This window comes from Rhipicephalus sanguineus, chromosome 1 (assembly GCF_013339695.2).
Source record: "Rhipicephalus sanguineus isolate Rsan-2018 chromosome 1, BIME_Rsan_1.4, whole genome shotgun sequence".
Classification (NCBI taxonomy): Eukaryota; Metazoa; Arthropoda; class Arachnida; order Ixodida; family Ixodidae; genus Rhipicephalus; species Rhipicephalus sanguineus.
The window spans coordinates 300308775-300331840 of NC_051176.1; the positions used below are offsets into that span (position 1 = coordinate 300308775).

Here is a 23066-nt window from a genome sequence, read left to right on the forward strand (position 1 = left end):
TGGTGGCCAAATTACGAACTAGGCGAGGCGCATGACGATGCCCATTGACCGTTGACCATATTTGAGTTCCAAGTACATCGAACCACCTCCTTTGTAACACGCAAGTACACAAGCTGAAAGAAAAAAGTGAACAATTAAATATCAAAACAATAAAATAAGTATATGAAAGGTAAATGTTTGGACCACGCGGTCGCGGTTCGGACCAGTTCGGACATGCCCATGCATGGAGGAAAGAAAAAAATAGGGAGTATGCACTGAAACTGAGCCGCAATGTGGCGCTGCGGTGCCCCGAGCTGGGCGCCATTTTTGCGGTTCTCGTGCAGCAGCCGACCCACGCTTGCTACTGTGTTTGCTGTGTGTACGCGCTAGGTGTTGAGTGGTGTTTCCTTGACTTCCGTGTACTCGCGTGTTTCATTAACGATAGTACAGCGTTGGAATTGTCCCCTACCACTGCGTGTTGCACGGATCTAGTCATTTGCCTTGCTGTGCAAGCGATCGCCGTGTTGCTGCAGTGAAAAGATGCTGCTCAGCGACTACGCCAAGTCGCTGTCTGATCCCGAGCGCAGGAGATACCACATCAAAGTCGCAAAATGCGGTAGCGACGACCCCTTCGCGCTTTCCGATGACCAGTTTCACGAACGATGTTGGCTGCTATCCCAGCGTAGACCGTGCGGATATCAACGATTATCTTGTTCACGGGACAAGTTTCGTGACGCGGGAGCAGCTTAAGAGCTACAAATCCTTGGAGGCTCACAATTATGTCACAAGCGGCCTCGTGGAGCCACCAAGGGTGAAAACTCTTTGTGATGGCAACATCGTCGTTGTTTCAAAGGTAGGCTGTTGCTCGCGCTTCTTTTAGCGTGCGTTGTGGACTTGTAGCCGAGATTGAAGCTCGGCGCCCAGTCGGGATTGGCCTCGTCCATCGAATAAGCTGGTCTTCCTGAAATGGAACGTACGCTGCAGTGCTGTACGTAAATTATAACGCCGAGGAGATGCATTTTATGCTGCTGCCGCGCTCACCTGTGATGAAATGCGCCCCGCAAACGCGGTAGTGCGTCGCCGATTCGTCCAGGTCTTCGCGACGAATTCTGCTCAGCCATAGAGCTCTCCGCTTTGACGACAGCTCCGTTATCTTCGCACACTGTCCTGATATAACTTTCGGCACGACATTGAACCCTACCCGTTGAAAGTTCTCGTCGTTGAGGCTGTTTCTTGTGCGGTTGGAGCAACCGTAAACAGCGCAGTTCACCATAGCCGATTGACGCAGCTCGACGCGCAACAACGTCCTGCGGCTTGGGCACTTTTACAAGTCCACGCAACACGCAGTGGTAGGGGACAGTTCCAACGCCGTACTATCGTTAATGAAACACGCGAGTAGACGGAAGTCAAGGAAACACCACACAACACCTAGCGCGTACACGCAGCAAACACAGTAGCAAGCGTGGGTCGGCTGCTGCACGAGAACCGCAAAAATGGCGCCCAGCTCGGGGCACCGCAGCGCCACATTGCGGCTCAGTTTCAGTGCATACTCCCTATAGGAGGGAGCACGCCTAGCGTTTACTCTAAAGCCGCTTGCTCCTCGCATTCGTGTCTCATTGGCCATGATGCTCCTGTTTCAATTCCTTTTTTGATGGGCTCATGAACAAAAACAAAAATTGACGAGCGCGCGCGCCTAGCGTCCACAAGCCAACCTCCTCGGATGCCGCTCCCCCCCTCGTTCTCCATATGCTCGTCACTATTTCCAGCATGCTCCAAGTGCTATGGCCCTGCCGGTATTTGACGATAATGGCGGCTGAGGACCCCTGGTGTTGCATTCTAAGAACTTAAACCTCCCGGGGACCAAAGGCAGGCCATTGTGAGAAGCACATTATCGGGGCAGACTGATGAGCTAGTTGGTAGTAGATAATTCAGACAGTAGCACAAAGTCTTGATCTTTCGCCATGGGCGTCGGCAAGGGGTTGCAAATGGGGCACTTGCCCCCCTTACGCCACACCAGCACTTGCCATCTACACCAACGTTACTAGAACAAACTTATCTACACCAGCACTCTGTCCCTCCCCCAGCCGCGATGCAACACGGGTTGGCACGCTTCGCACAAAATCCTGCCGAAGCAACGCTGGCCGACTGCCGACGATTGGCTGATCACTGGGAAATAGCCGGCAGCCGACTTCACTGGCCACCATCCGAAAAGGGTCAGCCTATTCTAGTACACTGTAGTCAGCCGGAGGTGCGCTGCCAGCTACGTCGGCACTAGATCGGCTGCACGATTCGCGCCACCGTCGGTGGCCGAGTGAACGCCGAGCGCGCCAAACGCTTGTCGGCACTTAGTCGGCTGCACGATTCGCACCACCGTTGGTGGCCGAGTGAACGCCGAGCGCATCAAACGCTTGTCGGGGCGACAAGTCGGCAACACGTCGTGCCGGCAGAGGATTCGAACAGCGTGTATTATTTTAGGGCAGCATAAAATACACTGCAGGAAGTGTAAACAACTCCTACAGTGTGATTTTTTAAATATTACATAAATCACCTGTGACACACAACATACTTGTGGTCCTTGAGCTGATTACACCAAGTGGTAGAGATTATTTGTGCGAACAATCCAAATACATTATTGACTAAATAACAAAAATAATAGCGAGCCATTACATTCGTGCATGGTTTCTCCAGGCTTGCGTATCTACTTTAAAAGATTTTTTCGAGACCATCATTCACCAAGTGTGCGACAGTATTTATACATGGGCGTTAAACTAGGCTTTTGTCGTTGTTCGATGCTGAAAACGGATTCTTACAAAAATAAACGTGACTGAAGCAACAGTGAATTTATACCTCAAATTTCATGGCATAAATATTAAATCGTAAGATTTCTTTCCAATTATTGCAAACTCAGTGGCTACAGCTAGTCGGTTGCAGTAGGTAAGGCAGTGTAATTTGAAGGTCATAAATGAACTTTATGTAGATAGGCGATTATTTATTTTGCTTTTTCATGCAAGTAATGCCACCCGCTTGCATTAAACCAAGCTCACATAATACATTTACGTCATTTCTGAACTAAAACGGCCATTAAAAACCATTCTGTATAACTTAAAAGAAGCATCGTCTGTGTACAGACAACATGAAGCATGAAAATTTTGGCGCGCTGCCCGAGCAGCGTTGCACCCAAACAGTCTGTGGATAGAGAGACGCAATGTATTGTAGACGCAATGTAGCTTGTCCTTTATTATGTAATTTGCGCAATGGAATGAGTAAACGTTCTTCTTTCGCTGACGGATAAGTCAGGCAAACGGAAATACCATATATGCTACGTGAAAAAAACTCATCAAAGGGCGTGGCTGCAATGTAAGATTTTAGTACCAATACACGAACAATATATAAACAAGAAATATTCTTTCAAGATTGTTAGAACGAACACAAAGCAATGGCAATCCACTGACGACTCGTGCTGTGGAAAATAAAACGCAGAAGGTAGAAAAGTCCGGTAAATAGCCAAAGAGAGTCAGCCTAAGGCCAACTAAAAGAAATCGCGCGGTGCTCTACCAGCTTTACCATTTAAAAAAAGAAGCAAAAAAACATGCGCTACTGCGCCCCGCGCCCCGGAAGCTCCCGGTGGGGAGAGGGAAACTTCTTTTTTTCTTTTTTTCCGCCGTTCTCCGGTGTTCTTTATCAGCGTTTTCTAGCACCGCAAGGCCAAACTGGTGGAGCCGCCTCCTCTTCCGAAGAAGCCGCATCAGCACAAGCCGCACATCTGCACGCTCGCCGTCGGTGCCCAGCAGTGCTTTTGCCACCAAGATAAGAAAATGGGACACATGTCCGAAACAGCACCACTAAAGACTTGCGTTTGTCAAAATTTACGCGTGTACGTCTAGGTAGCAACAAATTTTCAATTAAGTTAACGCGAATTTATCTTTTTTTTAAAATGTGCAATGTAGTTACACCTTTACCTCCCACAGATAATAAGCTCTGGATACAGTTACGACGGGTATATTCCTCGATATATGCCTATTTGAAAAGTTTCTGTTATCCCATCACTTTGTCAGAGGTCGCCTTGCATATGCTTGTGACATTCATCATTTTAGCACAGCATTTCAAATAAAAATGAACCCTTTTTTTAATAAAACACAAAGCAGGTACACCGTAACCAACATTATAAAGAAGTTAAAATACTGCACAATTAGGATATCCTAACGATGCACTGCCTCAACATACGAAATAATGACAGTCAGAAATCGCATTGTGATCATTTTATACGTCTTGAAAATACTAAACAAAAAGATAAGCAAGCGAATATGATGCATGGAAATGCATGAGAAACATTCCAAGGATTTGTCTAATCTTCTGACTCATACGCAGTGATGCTACCGAGGACTTCTGATTTTGAGCAATTTTTGGAGCAGCAAAATTTCCGTTTTGGAGCACTTTGGAGCAGCAAAATTTTCATCTTGGAGCGCTTTGGAGCAGATAATTTTGCATCTGGGAGCACTTTGTAGCAGCGAATTTTATATCCTGGAGTGCAATACAGAAGCATATTGCATTAACATTCAAGCACCTGAGTATTATTATGGGGCTCTTATGAAGGCTAGAAATATTTCGATTCATTGCAAATCTCATAGAAAAAATCATCTCAGGAGCATAGACGTGCGCACAGGGGGGGGGGGGGCAGGGGGGGGCGGCCGCCCTGCCCCCCTAATCACCTAAGAGGGGGGGGGGGCGCAAAATCTGACCCGTACATTGACCCTTGCGATAGCAATTATATGGACACTCACGGCGGATTTTTGCCGTCGCCGTTGCCGTAATTTTCCGTATAAAGTCCAAATTAATAACATCACCACGCGCATTCTAGCCACGGGTAAAAGCTCACGAGCGCTGGCGACGAACGCGGCTGAAGCGGAGATTAAACTAGCCGGCCGTCTGTCTCCGCCGCACGGACAGCGCATGAGATAACATCTTCCCACGTGCGGGCCTGCCGTCGATTGCTCATCAGAGAGGAAACGCCCCGCCCGTCTTTCGTAAGGAGCATGGAGGGACGCCAGGGGAGCGGAAGGGGGGGGCGCATCGTTCGAAGGGCGCAGTCGCTTGCGCGCGCGCTATCTCGAGGCAGCAGGAGACGGCTCGTAAACTTGCTGTGCTCTCAACGCTTACTTCGCGTTTAGAGAACTCAGAGCAAGAAAACGCTTCGGTTCTTGGAGGGTCCATATTCCCTTAAAGCAGCGTTTTGTTGAGTTACGCGAGATCGGATCAAAAAGAGTTAGCTGCTAGTCTTACTTCGTTTCACAATACATTTTTTGGTATCGCATTCATTGCTTCGCTCTTAAGCGAAACTTACTTTTTTAAATGCGAATGCATTTCTTAGTCGGGCTATGTGAGGCATCCGGCGTTGTCCGCGCGCCGGCAGGTGTTATCTCTCCGCTCTCACTCCCTCTCCCATAGCAACAGATGCGGGCGCGCGCTTATCCTCGCCCCTAGCAACCGGAGCATGTGGTGCGAGAGAGTGTAGGAGAGGGTAGGTGCAGTGCTTCGTCGCTCCTTCTCTCGCCGTTCGCTCTGTCTCCTCCCTGCGCCACCGCCTCAATGCAGTGCGTTTGAAACGCGTTTGTAGCGTTTGTGCTGCCTTGGCACAGCCTGAAAACAGCGCGTTCTAAACGCGTTTGTGCTGCATTGAAGGCGGTGGCAACATCCCTGAGGTGATTACGAACGCACGTATAGCGTTCGTTGAAAGAGGCGCCCTAAAGGGAGACACTTGAGCGCGTTGATGTGTCCAGCTTTACGCCATTAAAATTACTACGCCATGTACTCTCGGCGCAAGAAATGAATTCGCATTTCCTCACGATTCCCTTCGGGGAGGTGGGGGCATTTTTTTAACCGTTAGCTATTGACCCCCGAAAGCGAGGGGCGGACGTGTAACATGGCGTAGCCGCTTCACTGCGGGCCGTCAGCGACGGGCCCGCTACTGACAGCTGCGCATTTGCGGCTGCTCCGACCAGGGGATATGATTTTACTAATGAGATGACATTTTTAAAAAAGCAAGCAAAAAATTCGAATTGGAACCCTAGCACGTGAGCTCGAAAGGGCAGGGCCTTTTAGGGGGTATTTACCGCAGAGTGATTACAAACTCGGACGTGCTGGCGGAAGGAATTACGAAAAAAGCGGTTCTGGATGAAGATCCATGGATAAAGTATATCTGAGGAAAAGTGTCAACGCGTTTCCACCGTTCGTGTGCTCTTTCCATAAACGCGAAGCAAGGAAAATTCGATATTGTCCCATATATCTACTGCGAGCGATCCCAGATTTCATTCCGCGATGTCCGGAAACAGAAGTGACAGACATTTTAGCGGCACTCATGTGGTTATTACTGAACATTGCTTTCCTTACGTGCCGTGCGACGCTTGAAACGAGCTATCAGCAGCGTTTCTGGAACAGACGACGTCCGCCGATGAATCGCCGTCGCACTTTCTCGCTACCGATAGGCCTAGACGTCACGAGCCTCTGCGGAGAGCGCGTTTTGCTGTCGAGCCGACTTGCAGAACAGAAGCTGCGTCGGCACCGTGCATGGCATCGTGGCTTACTCGGAACGCACGCGCGAGCGCTATTTATTCAGCGGAATAAATATTGGTCCATGATTGCGACTTTATTGGCAGCCCCAAGATCGAGCTGCACATGTTCTGACGCGCCGGCGGTGCGATTGCCGGTGACAGACGCCCCCAAACCCGAGACTTTGGCGCAGTTTGGCGCAGTTGGCGCAGTGGAACCACTGATACGTATAAAAGAATCGCATAATGGAGCATTTGCGGCGGATAACGCGCAAGGCGCACTGCTGTTCTGTTGGATCACTGTTAATAAAATGTTTACCAGTTCCGTTATTTCAGAGAATGATAATTATCAATGGGAGCAACACGTGCTTAAAACTGGACGCTGTAGCTTTATATTTGAAGACGCGTTAGACAAATGCATAGCTAGTGCCTCGCGGTAATCTGCCGTCGTCGGTGCCTCGCATGCAAAACGAAAAAAAGTAACAAAATTACATTGCTAATAGTATAGACGCTTCACGTGCCGTTGACGATGTGTGTGGCTGAATGTAGAGGCTGCGCAACGTGAGCGTACCGTACGTTTCTACACATATGAGAGCTTAATTATCAAGTCCCTTGCTGACGCACCACATGGGACCGGGTGCACTGTTCTACACCGTTAGATGGATTTATATACTTGTCCAGCCTTACATCGGCATGCATAGAGTGATGAGGATTTGTCAGCAGAGCTCATCAATCTAACGTCGTTGTTATCGAAAACGGAGCAAAATAACGCGACGTGGTGAAAAGTATACGTCTCTGATCGAGTGACAAGTTGAACACAGGTCAATTTTACTTTGAAATTCAACATTTAGGTTTCGAGCTAACAAGCGCGAGCGCGTTCGGGCAGTATGTTGAGGAATAAGTCATGTAGTGTAGATACAAACGCGATGACGGCCTTTGGTCAAACAAGGAAAACGGCAATGACCGTCAACCACAGACGTAAGGGAAACTTCCGGCTAACATCGAGTTAACTGACTGAAGTTAAGCTATTAATCGGATGCTGACTGGACATGCGATGGCCATAATGATGAGCGCATGCATTGGCATCAATATGGAAGTTGGAGTTCTTCGGCGTTGTGAAGAATTATTCGATGGAAGACATATCGTTAAAATATTTTTATAACCTTGAGAAATCGCAAGATTTGAACACTCTGGAGATCAATGTATTTGCCACCAGGAAGTACATAACGGATAAGAAAGTGCGATCACGCGAATTTATCTTTAATGTGGCTTTACAATGCATGGTCCATTGTGCTGCGGTATAGAATTGACTGAAATAGTTCGCAAATGGCACGTTGATTGTAACCGACCATATACATTACACCATCTATTAGTAATAAACTTTATTGAAAATGAATTAATTCAATCTTTCTCCCATCGGAAAGGTTTTGGTTGCTTTATAGCAAGCCCCCCCCCCCCCCCCCAAAAAAAAAAATATTAATTTCGTCACACGAGTTGTGCGAAATTGTGCGAGTTCTCGCGGACTGTACAACTTTGGTGGAAAATTTCAGATGCGTGTTTCAGGGGCGCGAAAGCTCTAACTGATTATATGAAAAGCTGAATTGCGAAGTGATCTTAAAATCTGGCGTTCTTGTAGTTTATTACACATCCATTTGTCTAAGAATGATGTCGCATATGCAGTTCTGCTCCAATCAATAACCGCAGCACTAAAGTTATGTTTGCTGTGCCTCAGTTTTCCCCAATCCAGCCGAATATTTCTGATGTGCACATTAAGTATGTGATTAAGAAAAGGTACAATTACGGACATGGGCGTCGGCAGGATTTTGCCTTGGGGGGTGCAAACCCGAGTTACATTAGCGCACCCAGGATTTCTCTCAAGGGGGGGGGGGTTGAAATTCTGAGAAGACTACAGGAATGTAACAACAAATGAAATATGTGATACCAAATAATAATAATAATAATAATAATAATAATAATAATAATAATAATAATAATAATAATAAAATGTGATGATGATGATGATATTTCAGCGTTTTGCAGCAAGATATTGAAAATACTTGAGAGGGCCGAGAAACCATGGCACTCAGTGAAGCAGCGCACGTAGAAAATAAACGGCAAATTGAATGAACCAACGCGTAATATAGTTCCAACAAATCTGTCTGGCAAATACTTGTTTTTGTAAATTTTTCAGCTCCATGTAGTAATAAGGGTGCTGACGCGCGGGCCGGCTGGCGATCGCACAAACTGTTATAAAACAAATGATTACTATGGTAGCGCAAACAAATCGGACGCAAGAAAGACACACGAGGACACCCGGCGCCGTGTGCCTTTCTTGTGTTCCATTTATTGTGTCTTGTGTCCGATAGCCACAGTAATCAGGAAATGTCATACAAACAAGCCCCATTGGCAACTTTAGCAGTTGAAAAATTCTGCAACTGAGAATTTTGTGCATAATGCGAGCAGAACATCCTATATTATACTTCCTTCGAGCCTCGCCAAACGACAAATCTGAAAGTGTATCGTAAATATTGATTGTAAACTTTCTGGCATTGATTATAAACAGTATGCACAGGTCAGTGCAGCACACGTACAATACGATTCTCAGCTCACGGATAAACTGTTGTAGCCACGCTTACCGATTTGCCATGTCATTCGGGTGCACAGGTTCGGCGACTGAAGTACCCTCTGATAAGTGACTGATCGATTAACGCATCCGAAGGCGCTATGTGCCGAGTCATCGGTTCCTTCTTGCCCGTAATCGGGCATTCCGGTGTTGTTGCTGCTTCTCTTGAATTGGAACACGGAATCTTTGTCGGGAAGTAGGTGAGGATCGTGTTCGACTGGCACGTCAGTGAGATGTCTGGTGTGGCAGGTCACTGTCGACACAGACTCGCGCAGCAGACACAGAAGCAAGTTCTAGCAAAGCGAACTTTTCCGTCCGATGTACAACACACAAAAAAGAAGTGGTAAAAAGAGAGAGAGCGAGAGTTGCCTACTGAAAAAAAAAAGAAAGAAAACGTGGCACCCCAATATACCTTTCACATTTTCCAAAGCCTCTTTTTCTTGTCCCACGGCCATAGGTAGGCACTGTAAGAGAATACTCACTCATGCTCACTCACCCCAATTTTTTCCGCCTTCGCACTCACTCACGTTCATACTCACGCCTACTCACACTCATAGGTACTCACTTACGTTCATACTCACGTTTACTCACACACATAGGTGCTCACTCACGTTCATACTCACGCCTACTCAGACTCATAGGCACTCACTCACGTTCATACTCACGCCTACTCAGACTCATAGGCACTCACTCACGTTCATACTCACGCCTACTCACACTCATTGACACTCACTCACGTTCATACTCACGCCCACTCACACTCATAGACACTCACTAACGTTCATACTCACGCCAACTCACACTCATAGACACTCACTCACGTTCATACTCACGCCTACTCACACTTATAGGCACTCACTCACTTTCATACTCACGCTTACTCACACTCATAGGCACTCACTAACGTTCATACTCACGCCTACTCCCACTCATAGCCACTCACTCATGTTCATACTCATGCCTACTCACACTTATAGGCACTCACTCACTTTTATACTCACGCCTACTCACACTCATAACCACTCACTCATGTTCATACTCATGCCTACTCACACTTATAGGCACTCACTCACGTTTATACTCACGCCTACTCACACTCATAAGCAGTCACTCACGTCCATACTCACGTTTACCCACACTCATAGGTGCTCACTCACGTTCATACTCGCGCCTACTCACACTCATAGGCACTCACTGACGTTCATACTCACGCCGACTCACACTCATAGGCACTCACTGACGTTCATACTCACGCCTACTCACACTCATTGACACTCACTCACGTTCATACTCACGCCCACTCACACTCATAGACACTCACTGACGTTCATACTCACGCCTACTCACACTCATAGACACTCACTGACGTTCATACTCACGCCTACTCACACTCATAGACACTCACTCACGCTCATACTCATGCCTACTCACACTCATAGACACTCACTCACGTTCATATTCACGCCTACTCACACTTATAGGCACTCACTCACTTTCATACTCACCCCTACTCCCACTCATAGCCACTCACTCACGTTCATACTCACACCTACTCGCACTTATAGGCACTCACTCACTTTTATACTCACGCCTACTCACAGTCATAGGCAGTCACTTACGTTCATGCTCACGCCTACCACACTCATAGACAGTCACTCACGTTCATACTCACGTCTACTCACACTCATAGACACTCACTCACGTTCATACTCATGCCTGCTCACGCCAATTGGTACTCACTCGCGTTCATACGTGCACGCCCACTTACGCTCATAACTACTCACGTTCACACTCAAGTGTAGTCACAATTATGGGCAATCGCTTACGTTCATACTCATACCTGCTCATACCCGTCGGTACTCACTCGCTTTCAGTTCCTACTCCCGCCCACTCACACTGGTAAGTACTCACTCGCGCCTACTCACACCTACTCACAGCCATTTTTACTCACGTTCGCTCATGGCTACTCACTCCCATGGGTACTCTCACATTCATACACTAGTATGTTACCTTCATACTCATGTCTGCTCACATCCCTCGTCACTCACTCATACTCACGCCTTTGAAATGAGTCTACTCATGAATGAACATGCCAAGCTTTCCGCTCTACTCACACTCACATGCGTTCATACTGAAGTACACTCCCGTTCACAGATACTCGCGTTTACACGCCCACTAGCTCCCATATTCGACCATTACCGCTCACACCCACTCAACCTCGCCGGGTCTCATTCAGATCTATCTCTCACACTGGACGTCTTGTATGCATTCGCATCTAAGATGATCTCTCATATATTCGCGTTATATCCAAACGTGCAGATTTGCAATGAATATTAGGGACAAACCGCGGATGGTAACACTCGTGCAAGAGAGATGTCCTATGTATGTGTTTTGTATGCGATGTCGGGACCGCGGAAAAAATTTTCGAATTAACCGAATGTCGAATTATCGAAAGTATCAAGAAAACAATAAACAAGTGTCTATTACATCATTGCATTTGCCTTTTCTTGATGATTACGTAAATTCATAGTACATATTTGGCATATAATAGCAACCCAGTAAACCATGAATGTCCATTAGATATCCATAGAATGCTAGTCTCGGGATATTCAGTACATCTTCTGGATATCTACATTTCTCCACATGACATTTCACGGATGTACTATAGATCATCTAAAATGCACCCGGATCACGCTCTCAGTACGTTGTATGGATATTAAGGCTGGATGTTCCGTACATTTAAAAGATGTTTTTCGAATAGGCAGCGCACAAAAGGGCAACAAATACGCACACATAAGACTCAAACACAAGCGCTGTGAGCGCTTGTGTTTGCGTCTTGTGTGTGCGTATTTGTTGCCCTTTTGTGCGCTGCCTATTCGAAAATCATGGCTCACCAACTAGCCCATCAGTACATATTAAAAGATGTTCATTCCTTAAACACGCATCCGCATGACGTCTAGCGGCTTGTGAGGTGCACTAATTATGGCTCTCAAAAACGAACGCTCGACAGACTGTAGGCCACAATACTTTTCGCTCACTTGAGTGCTAGTTATATGTACTGTTGTAACCTGAAAGTAACTGTTGCGAATCACTATTATGTAAATTTTAGTATTTATGATTTTGGAAGTAGGTGCAGGTGTCTCGGCATAAAAGAGCAGTTGTATTGTACTGCCTTCTATGGAGAGCACGCTGCATACCTCACATTGTTCCTTTTAGGTATATAGCACATAACACATCTGATAACACATCAAATGTGCAATACTCTTGCCAGGCTATTGCAATGTTTTGTTACACACAATGAGTACAATGCAATGCCCTGAAAGATTACTGCACATACAATCATAAGAGTGTTTCAATACTGGCGAAATGACAAGAGAATGAAGCGAGTCGAAAGCAACAAGGCAGTATCACATAAGTTTATAAGCAAAGCAATGCTGTAAACCATAAGAGTACTCTCAACGTGTAAGAACACAGGCTAAATGTCTAGAGAACGCAGATACACTAAAAAGAAATGAGGCGGTATGATAAAAGTGAACTGTGCACCAGCTGAAGACTGAAACCGAAACTGTCTGCCAGCAGTCCCAGCATAAGTCCATAAAAAACAGAAACTGTCCACCAGCAGTCCCAACATAAGTCCAGAAAAAACACACTGTCTGCCAGCAGTCCCAACATAAGTCCAGACAGGCTCCTTGGCCAAATTAGTGTGGTCTTGTGGGTCACAGGAGGGGCTACTTGATATGCTCAGTCCGATCGCTGTGTGCCTGGATTCAAGTAGAAAGGAAGGTAAAAAAAATAAAGCCGGTACAGTAAAGGACTCGAGAGTTCATGAACTGCTTGAACCAGAGAAACTTGTCGCATTGCTCTTTCCATTTTATGCATAAAGTGGCTCTCTTGCAAAACACATCAATGGAGCCCCAATTCTATGACTTTGAGGGGGCACCCAAAACTATCGTAAATTGAAAAAGTATTAAGATACGCAGAGACTGTCGGTCTTTCCCCCAAAAAATCTGACATGAAGGCGCACTGCTTCAAGAAAAGTAGGTTAAATTATTTGAAAAACATGACAGCTAAGTAATTAACTGGAGGAGGTGAATGTTAAATATTATCCAATGTAATATGTCTTTTCTCCAGGATAAAATGAGTCAGGGCATTAACTGCACTGAAGAGTCAAGTACAAAGCTGAAACCTGCTACAAACGGCCTTCCATGAAGGGTGTCAAGTATGGTGTAATCATCATTAAATGGTGACGGAGAACATTTCTCGCAAGCTTGGGAACATTCATACTGGACACGACTAAGCCTTGTGTGTGATGCATTAGTTCCCAATCAGGTGCAAACAATGAAGCGCTGCTTTTATTAAAACTGCTAACATGAAAGGAAAGGTGTGTTATGCACTAAATACGGCTACAAACGCTGTATTATATATATATATATATATCAGATTTCCAAATACTAGCTTGCACACAACCTCGATGAGGTCCGTGTAGATTGTTTGGGTAACAGCCTTTGAATAAGCATGCGATCAAGCAGTATTCAGGAGCGAATTAAGGAACTGGATCGCTGACTGCAATGAACTGCAAGAGAATTTCCCCATTCTATGAAGGCAAACTGTACTTTTCCCCTTTTCTAATTCTCAATATAGGAGCTAATCAGTTCACCTAGCCGGTATCACTACCTTACGGGGGCCCTGCAACACTTTTTGAGCATGATCAGAAAGCACTGCAAATAGGTAGTCGAGGCTCCCGAGAACACACAAGCCAAATATTATAGCGCAGCACGAGCCCTGGATTGTACAATAAATTCTCAAAGTCACCTAAACATTGCTCCCTCTTCTCTCTACAAATGATGTGTTAGTCCACAAATCATAGCGTGTTTGTGCACAGTTCCACCATTGGCTGATTTGAGCACGGCGCTTATTCCAACTAAGCTTTGGCATGCTAGGGAAAGAGACAACAAGCAAGCGCACACAGCTAAACAAATAAAAACAGAACTACAGTTGCGACATACCACGAAAAACAACGCTAACAAATGCACAGTACTACAAAAGGACACGCTAAACTAAGCTTATCATGGCTACTCTGGCAGCTACAAACCATTACATCAAGGAAACTACAGTGTTAAGGAAACGAAGCAGAAGTAATGATGTCGATATCACCGAGACATGCACGGCGATACAGAACTGTGCGTTTAGGAAAACGCGACTGCGAAAATAAACAAAAACATTTATTCACGCAATACACAACGGCCTTATTCACTAAAGGAAACCATAAGAGAACGTACCTTTGCTGGCCAATGGCCTACTGGCGGGGCGGACAGGGTTCAGGAATTCTTCCACGGTTCTTGTTGTATGTACGCGACACAGCACCCAACAGTGGTCTACGTCCATGCCAGACGACACGGTATGAACTATGGGTTTAGGAAAACGCGACTGCGAAAAGAAACAAAAACCTTCATTCACGCATTACACAACGGCCTTATTCACTAAAGGAAACCATAAGAGAACGTACTGTCGGCCGCAAAAGTCTGCGGGATGTGCAGCGCGTGGCCGAGCGACGGGAAACTGCATTGCTGCGTCACCTACCGTGATTCGGCGGGTGTTGAGGCTATCGGCCGGAGCCTCCGCGATTAGATCCGGCAAAGGCACGTTGTCTAAACGCGCCGTCGCTAATCGCCGAGGCCGATAGCCTCAACACCCGCCGCATCACGGTAGGTGACGCAGCAATGCAGTTTTCTGTCGCTCCGCCACGCGCAGCAGATCCCGCAAACTTTTGCGGCCGACAGTACCTTTGCTGGCAAATGGCGCACTGCCGAGGCGATCGGAGTTCAGAAACTCTTCTACCGTTCTTGTTGTACGCGACACAGCCAGAGAACATCCACCACACAACACCCAACAGCGGTCAACGTAAGTATGTACACATACGTCAGATAAAAAGCGGCGGACAAACGTCGCTGCTGGCAGCGTTGGGCCTGGCAGGACCAAACCTCAATATCAAACCACGACTGGTCCAAACATGTGCGCAATGCGCAATGTGCGTACATGCATAGAGTTCGTACATGTGCGAAAGAAAACGTGATGGCGATGGCGGTGATGGGGACGACGTCGACGCGTGTCACAACCTCAGTGGTCACAACAATGGTCACAACTTAGGGAAAGGTTACGTACAAATTCATGCTTTATATTGCCGCTAATTTTAATTTCAAAGTAACTGTACTAAGTTTTTACAAAAGTAATGCTTTTTTGTACAAATCATGGCGGCCATGACGTATTTTGCGTTGCAAACGGAAGTAAGCATAGCCTTTGAGACTTAAAATGTAGGCTTCAAGATGTGGGCCGGGATCAACAAATATCACTCTCCCGTTAGAACGGGCGTCCGTGGATGGCCAGATAACATCACAAAAATAACACAAATGAAATGCACCGATGGTACAGTGTGCACAACTCATACCGCACCGACAGACAAGGCGCCTTGCGGCGCAGAGCCGCAACCACGGTGCAGGGAGCATGGCCTCCGAGATTGGCAGGCGCGTGCACCGCCGGTTAATGTCGGAGGCCACGCAGAAAGGAAAACCAAAAAGGGACGGGAAAAAAAAAAACCGCGAGCCGCCCAGAGGTGGGGTAGAGTTACTGTATATGCTACCTTTAGGTAGGTAGCATATACAGTAACTCTAAGGTGGGGGAACACGCAGCGCGCGCCTTTGGCAGCGTTGAGGAGCAGACGACAGCGGTCCCTAGCAAAAATTCTGATAGAGGTCTGTATCAGTCTGATACAGTTTCCTATCAGTTGTACCAGTCTTGTATAAGACTGATACAAAGTCCTATCAGTTCTGATAGACATCCGTATCAGTCTGATACAGTTTCTTGTCAGTGTTACCAGTCTTGTATCAGACTGATACAGGGTCTCACCAGTGCTAACAGTTTTTCAATCAGTCTGATTGGCCATTTCTATGGTGTATATTAGTCTATAGGTTTTTAGTCCTTTGTTGGTTTATGGGATCTTCATAAAATGCAGTAGTGTCATTTTAACAGTTATTCTTTTTTTTAAACACACTGGTCACATATATATGATTGGTCATTTCTGCATGCATATTGGTGTATCAGTGTTTTCTATTGAACACTTGGCGACCATCGTATGACATATTACCATCATTCAATGAGTGCCACTGGTAGCTTTTGAATGCGTAGAATAATGATGTATAATGCTTCATGGTGGTGTTAAGCATAATGAACACACTGAGCTTTGCAAAGCAGGTTTCAGGCTAGATGAACATCTCTTATTCTATGTACAAATGGGGTTGCAGGTGCCAGATAGCAACACAGTTTATTCTGACATTCAGGTATTTTAGGAATTTTAAGACACTAGGTATACAAAACTTATCATAGAGCAGTACAAACACAACTTAAAACAACAATACAAACAAAACTTCTCATCACACAGCAGTACAAACACAACTTAAAACAAAAATGCAAACAAAACTTCTCATCACACAGCAATACCAACATAACTTTTAAATTTTTAGCTTATAGGGCCAGTAAACGTCCCAGGACACTAAACTTCATATTTAGAGTACAATTGTGTCCTAGTGTGAAATGAGCATGCTAATGCAATAATTTTTTGAAACGGTGCGGAGTTGAAAGCCTCGGTGTCTGGGTGCTGCGGTTTCTTGCTTTCACGACCCAAGCTAGCCCTAGCTGCCTCCCCACATAGTGCTTTGCCTTTAATGATGAGGCACTACATCTGTGCCATAATCCATACTGGATGAAATCCTTTAAAGGGGGGATGAACCGCTTTTCCAAGTAATAATTGAATGACCTCAGGGTCGAAGTTTATTGCCTCGCAAATCCACTGCCACAAAAATGTCAAAGCGAGCGGAATTACAAGGGTTTGTTGTGCACTTTAAGCGCTTTCTCTTTTCTCTCGGCCATCCCGACAAGGTGTGTTGGAAGCTATAGGGAGGAATGGCACTGAGGAAATACGTTATGTCAGCACACATCGTGACCTAGAGCTTGTTTGATGAAGCACGACTGCTTTTTCCTGTTGCAGTTCCCATGCACGAGTGTGACTATGTAATGTTAGCAGATTATGGACAGCAGTGCCAGCATGTGGCAGCACCCTGTGGCAAGCAGCACATCTGATCGAAACGCCGCTCTTGATTTATGTTGGCTATAGGCCAATATCTATCTGTTGCTATCTGTTGTTTTACACCATACAGCAGGCATCCGAAAGTCAGAAGAAAGTGAGCACAGGCATCTATATATATGAAAAGAGGGCACCTGAGAAATTCGCAACATCGCATTCCGCTTTTCAAACTCTCCTTGCCGTGCACAGCTGCAAGATTTGGGTGAGATGTTTATAGCAGCGTCTGTTATCCACAGGATGTCTTTTCACCAAGGGCTGGTACAGACCTGTTAATACTTGCATGTAATCTTGCCAAGATTTATGAACATCAAAAAGCATGTACTAATAAAGGCCAAAGCATTTGACCGCAAAAAACACAAGATACTGTCTACCATAGTAAAAGTTCAATTGTGAAGAGAACAGCGATAGAAATGGTCAAGAAAAGTCAACTTTTGATTGCCCTACCACGTTAAACTCAAATTAGACTGACTACATTTGTCACTGACACCCAGTAATCAGTCTCTTTCAAACAAGTTTGGTACATCAGCAACATAGCAAACTCGTCCAACTTTCATGTGCACGCACACTCTGTCCACATCCTCCGGTAGAAGAACAACTTTTTTTCGCTATCACCATGTGCATAACTGAGACTTCGTGGGTCGCTCATACTTGCATCGTCGCGAGCCGAATCTGCAGTTTGGTCGGAATCGCTTGAGAGCGGACTCTCCTCGAAGTCGTACGTGTCGTCGGGATCAGGATTTCCATCGCTGTCACCGTGTGCATCACTGAGACTTCGAGTGTCGAACACCGCTACTCCAGAACCACCGTTACCAGCTAAAGACTGAGGAATGTTCTTGCTAGAGCGTGGCTGGCTGGCAGATTGCGCCTCCGCCGCTTTTTGATATAGGCTCGTTGACCGAGGTACTACATAATGCGATCCAGGCTGGGGTTGAGCTGAATCCATCTTTCGTCGAACTGAACGCGAACTTCAAATAGCGCGCTTCATGGAGTCCACGCAAAGTGAGGCCGCGATGAACAATCTAAGCGGGTCCAAGATGCATAGACCGAGGCTTCACATTCACACCCTGCTTGCCGTGCCTTGAAGATGGTGCGCGGCGCGGAAACGATGATAAACTATGATGTAACATCGGAGATAACGTGCAACGAGGTAGGGCTCCTCAGGTCACACTCGATTGCCATTATGGCCATGATGGCCATGATGATGATGATGATGCGACCAACGGACCAACGCGAGCGACACCAGGCTAGCCACCCTAACCAGGCGACACTATGTTCATTGTTGTTTATTTTTTATTTACGGTGAGTTAAAAAAAATTACCGTGTAAACTTGTAAAAACATGAAGCAAATTTTCTTAGTTTTTTAAAAACGAAATTGCATTTTGTTGAGACCCATAAATGGTACCGCCATCGTCATGAACAGCGCGCAGGTACGTACGTTTTTGTTGTGTGTGTTGCCGGTGTTGCTGAGTGGTAGCGTGCGTCCATGTGCATTTCTTCGGCGGCATGTTCGCGTACGTTCGTTTCCGCGACGACAACCCAAAGCGAATCGTCCCAGTGGCTGCATGTAAACACCTCAAGCCGAACGATACGAGCGATTTTAATCCTCGCAAATGGTACAAAGTCTTCTAGAAAGATGAAACACACTGCGACCACTACCACGCTCAAGTGATTAGGCTTTACGGTAAGTGCATGACCGCCTCTTTGTTTTCCAAATACAAAAACAAAGATGAGGAAGCAGTCATTCTGAAATTATCCACGCGTCATGTTTTTTTAGCTACCGAGGACGATGCAAGGAAGGCTACCGAAAAACGAAGTGGATGGATCGTTTGAAGTAAGTGCAGTCAGTTGCAATCGCTCACATTGCAGCTGATGTGCTACTTTGCGGCCTAATTATTACCGACAGCCAATTTTGATCTGCACGTGGTGCCGTATCACACATGGTGCAGCGATGCTTTGATCAATGCCTCCTACGAGGCATTGCTCTGATATACCCCCCATTGGAGATATATCAGAACATCGCTGCTCCACTACCGCACGGACGTCGGTGCGGTCGTATTTGCTATTGCAGGTGGGGGTAAAGGTGCAATATGCCGAAGAGCTATTTATTTTATTCTTATATCTTTGTATGAGCGCAGCCTATAGTCATTTTTTCTGTACAAGTCACTGGTTCAGAATTATTTTTGCTAGCGCGGATGGGAGAGCTGACACAGACAAGCGCTTGTCCGAGTCAGCTCTCTCTCTTCGTGCATTCGTGTTTATTCCCGCGCTGTTGAAACTTCCTTCAAGACGCAAATACGCCCTGTTTTTAGTTGCGAACAAGCTATAAGCTGTGAAATTATAATGTTGGGTTAATTGTCTATGCACTTGCAGGAAACGCAGCGTCAAGCTGCTGTTAAACAGAAAATGAAGGATGTGAGCAGCCATTTTAAGAAGAAGCAGCGAGACCTCCTGTTTGGTGATGCTGAGGGAGGAAAAAAGACCGAGAAAGAACTTCTCAAAGAAGAAGTGAATATGCTGAAGGCCGAAAATTCAAAACTCTTGGACCAAATAAGAATGCTCGAAAAGGCCCTATGCAGCAAAATTTTCAAAACAGGTTTGATTATTATTTCCTTATAAACTATTGTCATGCACTGCTGCTAGTGTTGTATATATCAGTAAGTTGCACTTTTCTTATAGCGTACAATTTTGCTGAAAGCAGAATATCATACGTAGAAGTGATGCAGGCATGTTTTTCTAATCACTTGTAAGTATGCTTCTCCATGCTGTCACAGCATGGTGCTCATATTAAAGAACACCAGATGGTCAAAATTTCTTGAGCCCTCCACTGCGGCGTCCCCCGTATCACATCATGGTTTTGAAATGTGACACCCAACCTATTATTGTACTTTCATAGCATATATCTCAACTGCATGCTCTATTTTATGTTATTTGGCCTTGCACACCCTGGTCTCTCTTCAGTCTGAGACCTAGGAAGCTACTGTGACAATTAAGGGTGCGATTAACTTTCTTTTGCTGCATACGTTTCTGCATACACTCATTTATTGCAGAAAAAAACCTCGTTCTGTGCGAGGGCTGCAGCCGCAAGCTAGAACAACAAGTTGCGCCTTTGCCATCACCATGTGCTGCCATGGTGCAGCTGCCACGCACCACCACCATGCAGCCGCCGCGCACCGCTACCGTGCAGCCACTGCGCACCACCACAGCGACCCCGGGCAGCCCTGAAGTGGCCCACACAAATGCGAGGGAGGCCGATTACGTGCCCACTGACGGAGAGGTATTGTAAAACTCTAGTGTGCTTTGTATTAAAGGTATAATGCTTTGCTGTAATGAGAAAATGTGCATTGACATATTGTTGTGTGCACATCATCTTTAACTTGTTTTATAGGTGCATCTGGGCAAAGGGATCACCATTCCTGAGGGCCTGTACAGCCGCCTCATGAGCACAAAAAGCGAAACCCGCTTTGTTCGTGAGGTGGCCATTGCCATTTATTCAACGGCAGGCTTGGTTGGGCGGAGTGTAATTGGAACAGCCTCTAACCAGACAAAGGGAGAGGCAAAACCTCCCTTGGATAAAGAAAAATACGCTGTGCTTTCTGGTAGGTAAAATTTCCCAGTCTGACTGGAGTTTATGAAAGTAGTTGGCTGCATTTTTGTGCATAATAGTAAGATTAGCCGAGATTCCACTGCCAACTTGTGTTATAACTACTTACTAAGGCTTCAAGCCTCGTATTTTTGTCTACTGGAGCTGGACACTTATGCAAGTATCAACAAACTAATTAAAAAAAACAGACTGATAGCACTCGTATTTATTTCCTTGTCATATTAACTCCTCTGTTTCGAGTGCATATAATTGTCACCTAACAAGTGCTCATAATTTGCTTTGTTTTTGATCATGCAGATTTCTTCAACCATTTTTTGAAAAGCAATTTTCCAATTGGAGAGGTCGAGCAAAAGAAGAAGATACTAAATAAGGCGCTCGCAAACAAAATTAACGATTTGATGAAATCAAAAGATTAAGAAGTCATTGGAACATCAAATAAAAGATTTTGTTTGATTTCTGTGTTCATCTGTGTCCTGCTTGCTCTAATGCAGTGGCCCACCTGCCAGTCGGCTAAGCACCGATTCACTTGTGGGCTTATATGCAGTAGAATGGTACTAGACTGGTACACCCATAGACTGATACACCTATAGACTGGTGCACCCATAGACTGGTGCACCCATAGACTGATACACCTATAGACTGATACACCTATACACTGATACACCTATACACTGATACACCTATAGACCGATCCACCTATAGACTGATACACTTATAGACTGATACAACTATAGACTTATACACCTGTCAATAAACTGATAGCCTATCAGTTTTTCTATCAGAATTTTTGCTAGGGGTGTTTTCATCAGCAAACGCCCAATTTATTCCGTTCTTTTTCTTACTCTTTTGTTGCATCCTTTTCTGCGAGCTAACGCGAGGAATTAATGCCAGACTTCAGTGGATGCGCCGATCTAGTGTCGTTGAAACATTCGTTGATTATTTCTAATCCCTTGAAGGTCGGTGTTTTGTGAAAAATAAGCACAAATGTGCACCGTCTGTCACTGACGTCCAAAATGCGTCCATCGTTCACACAGCGTACATGTGCATTGTACGTCCGTTACAATAAGCCTTTGTATATCTTTTAGACGTCCACATTGCGCAAAGCGAAAATTGGACATCTTTCAGACGCAAATAAGACGTCTTCTTTCGTCCTAGATGTTTGGATTATGTAAATGCCGCAAATTTATTCGCGACTTCGTTCACAATGTGGCCGCGGCTCAAGACAGCCGTGTCTTAACACTAAACGTGTTCTGCCCCCCTTCCTTATTACGTACCGCCACCACCCACGCGCACGTGATGATAACATTTTCGCCGGAGAAATGATCAGCAAATGAGCGTTCATTCATCATAATGCCGCAACCGAATTTTATTCCAGCACGTGGACAGCGGCTGAAGCTCTTCATCTTCAACAGCTTCCACTATGTTCGAGTTGCGTGACACTGCGCGCGCATTGCCCGAAGTCAAAACGAAGCTACCGAGTGCCGCGTCCGCTGCGGATGAAAGCGTGGTTGCTAAATTAAGACGGGATCACAGCGTCAACCCAGTTCCGAAGGCGCGCGCGCGGCCTGCGCCCACAGTCGAAACGAAACTGCTCAGCACAGCATCCACTGCTGAATAAACCTGGCTCGCTAATGCACAATAATGGGTGGCGACTACGCAGTTCTGAAGGGACGCGGTGAAAACGAAATTATTGCTTGTCGCAGCTTTGACCCGCAGTTGCCGCAGGCGCTATGGAACCGATCATAGATATATCGCCCACGCAGTTCGCGTATGCCGAGTAAAATCGAAGATGAAGCAAGTGGGCCGCAGCCGTCGAAGTCTTTGGTCGCCAATAACGCGATTATGGCTAGATCGTAGATGGCGACCACGCCTTTATGAAGGACCGCAGCCGTTTGAGTTGTTCACGAACGCTGTTTTCCCTCCTGTGAGTCGAGCATTTGTGGCGCTTCGTGCTTGGAGCGCTCCGAGGATCGTCCGAATTAACCGGGTTGCGGTCAAATATGACCGAATTAACGAGAGTTCGATAAAATTAAACAATGCATAAGCTTGACAGGACCACAGAACACGTCCGAATTATCCAATTCGCCGAATTAACGGGGTGCGAATTAGCGACCTTTTACCGTATAACCTTTCATTTTCGACGACTGACCAAATAGCAAATGTATGACGCGCTTATCTGCT

At 45.9% G+C, this 23066-nt stretch overlaps 1 protein-coding gene and 1 long non-coding RNA gene across 2 annotated transcripts; one reads left to right on the top strand and one right to left on the bottom strand.

The window, feature by feature from the left end:
• Positions 1 to 11993: 11993 nt before the first annotated feature.
• Positions 11994 to 15249, bottom strand: LOC119379366 (uncharacterized). Its single transcript, XR_005181149.2, has 3 exons — positions 14931 to 15249; positions 14427 to 14574; positions 11994 to 12908 (listed from the first exon to the last, which is right to left on the bottom strand). It is a non-coding gene; the product is annotated as an uncharacterized LOC119379366 (long non-coding RNA).
• Positions 15250 to 20001: 4752 nt separating this feature from the next.
• On the top strand, positions 20002 to 21302 carry LOC119379365 (uncharacterized). The gene is made up of 3 exons (XM_037648675.2): positions 20002 to 20558; positions 20670 to 20880; positions 21183 to 21302. Exons 1-3 carry the CDS (start codon positions 20412 to 20414, stop codon positions 21299 to 21301), a joined length of 477 nt encoding a protein of 158 aa, XP_037504603.2. The 5' UTR covers positions 20002 to 20411; the 3' UTR covers position 21302.
• The last annotated feature ends 1764 nt before the right edge of the window (positions 21303 to 23066 follow it).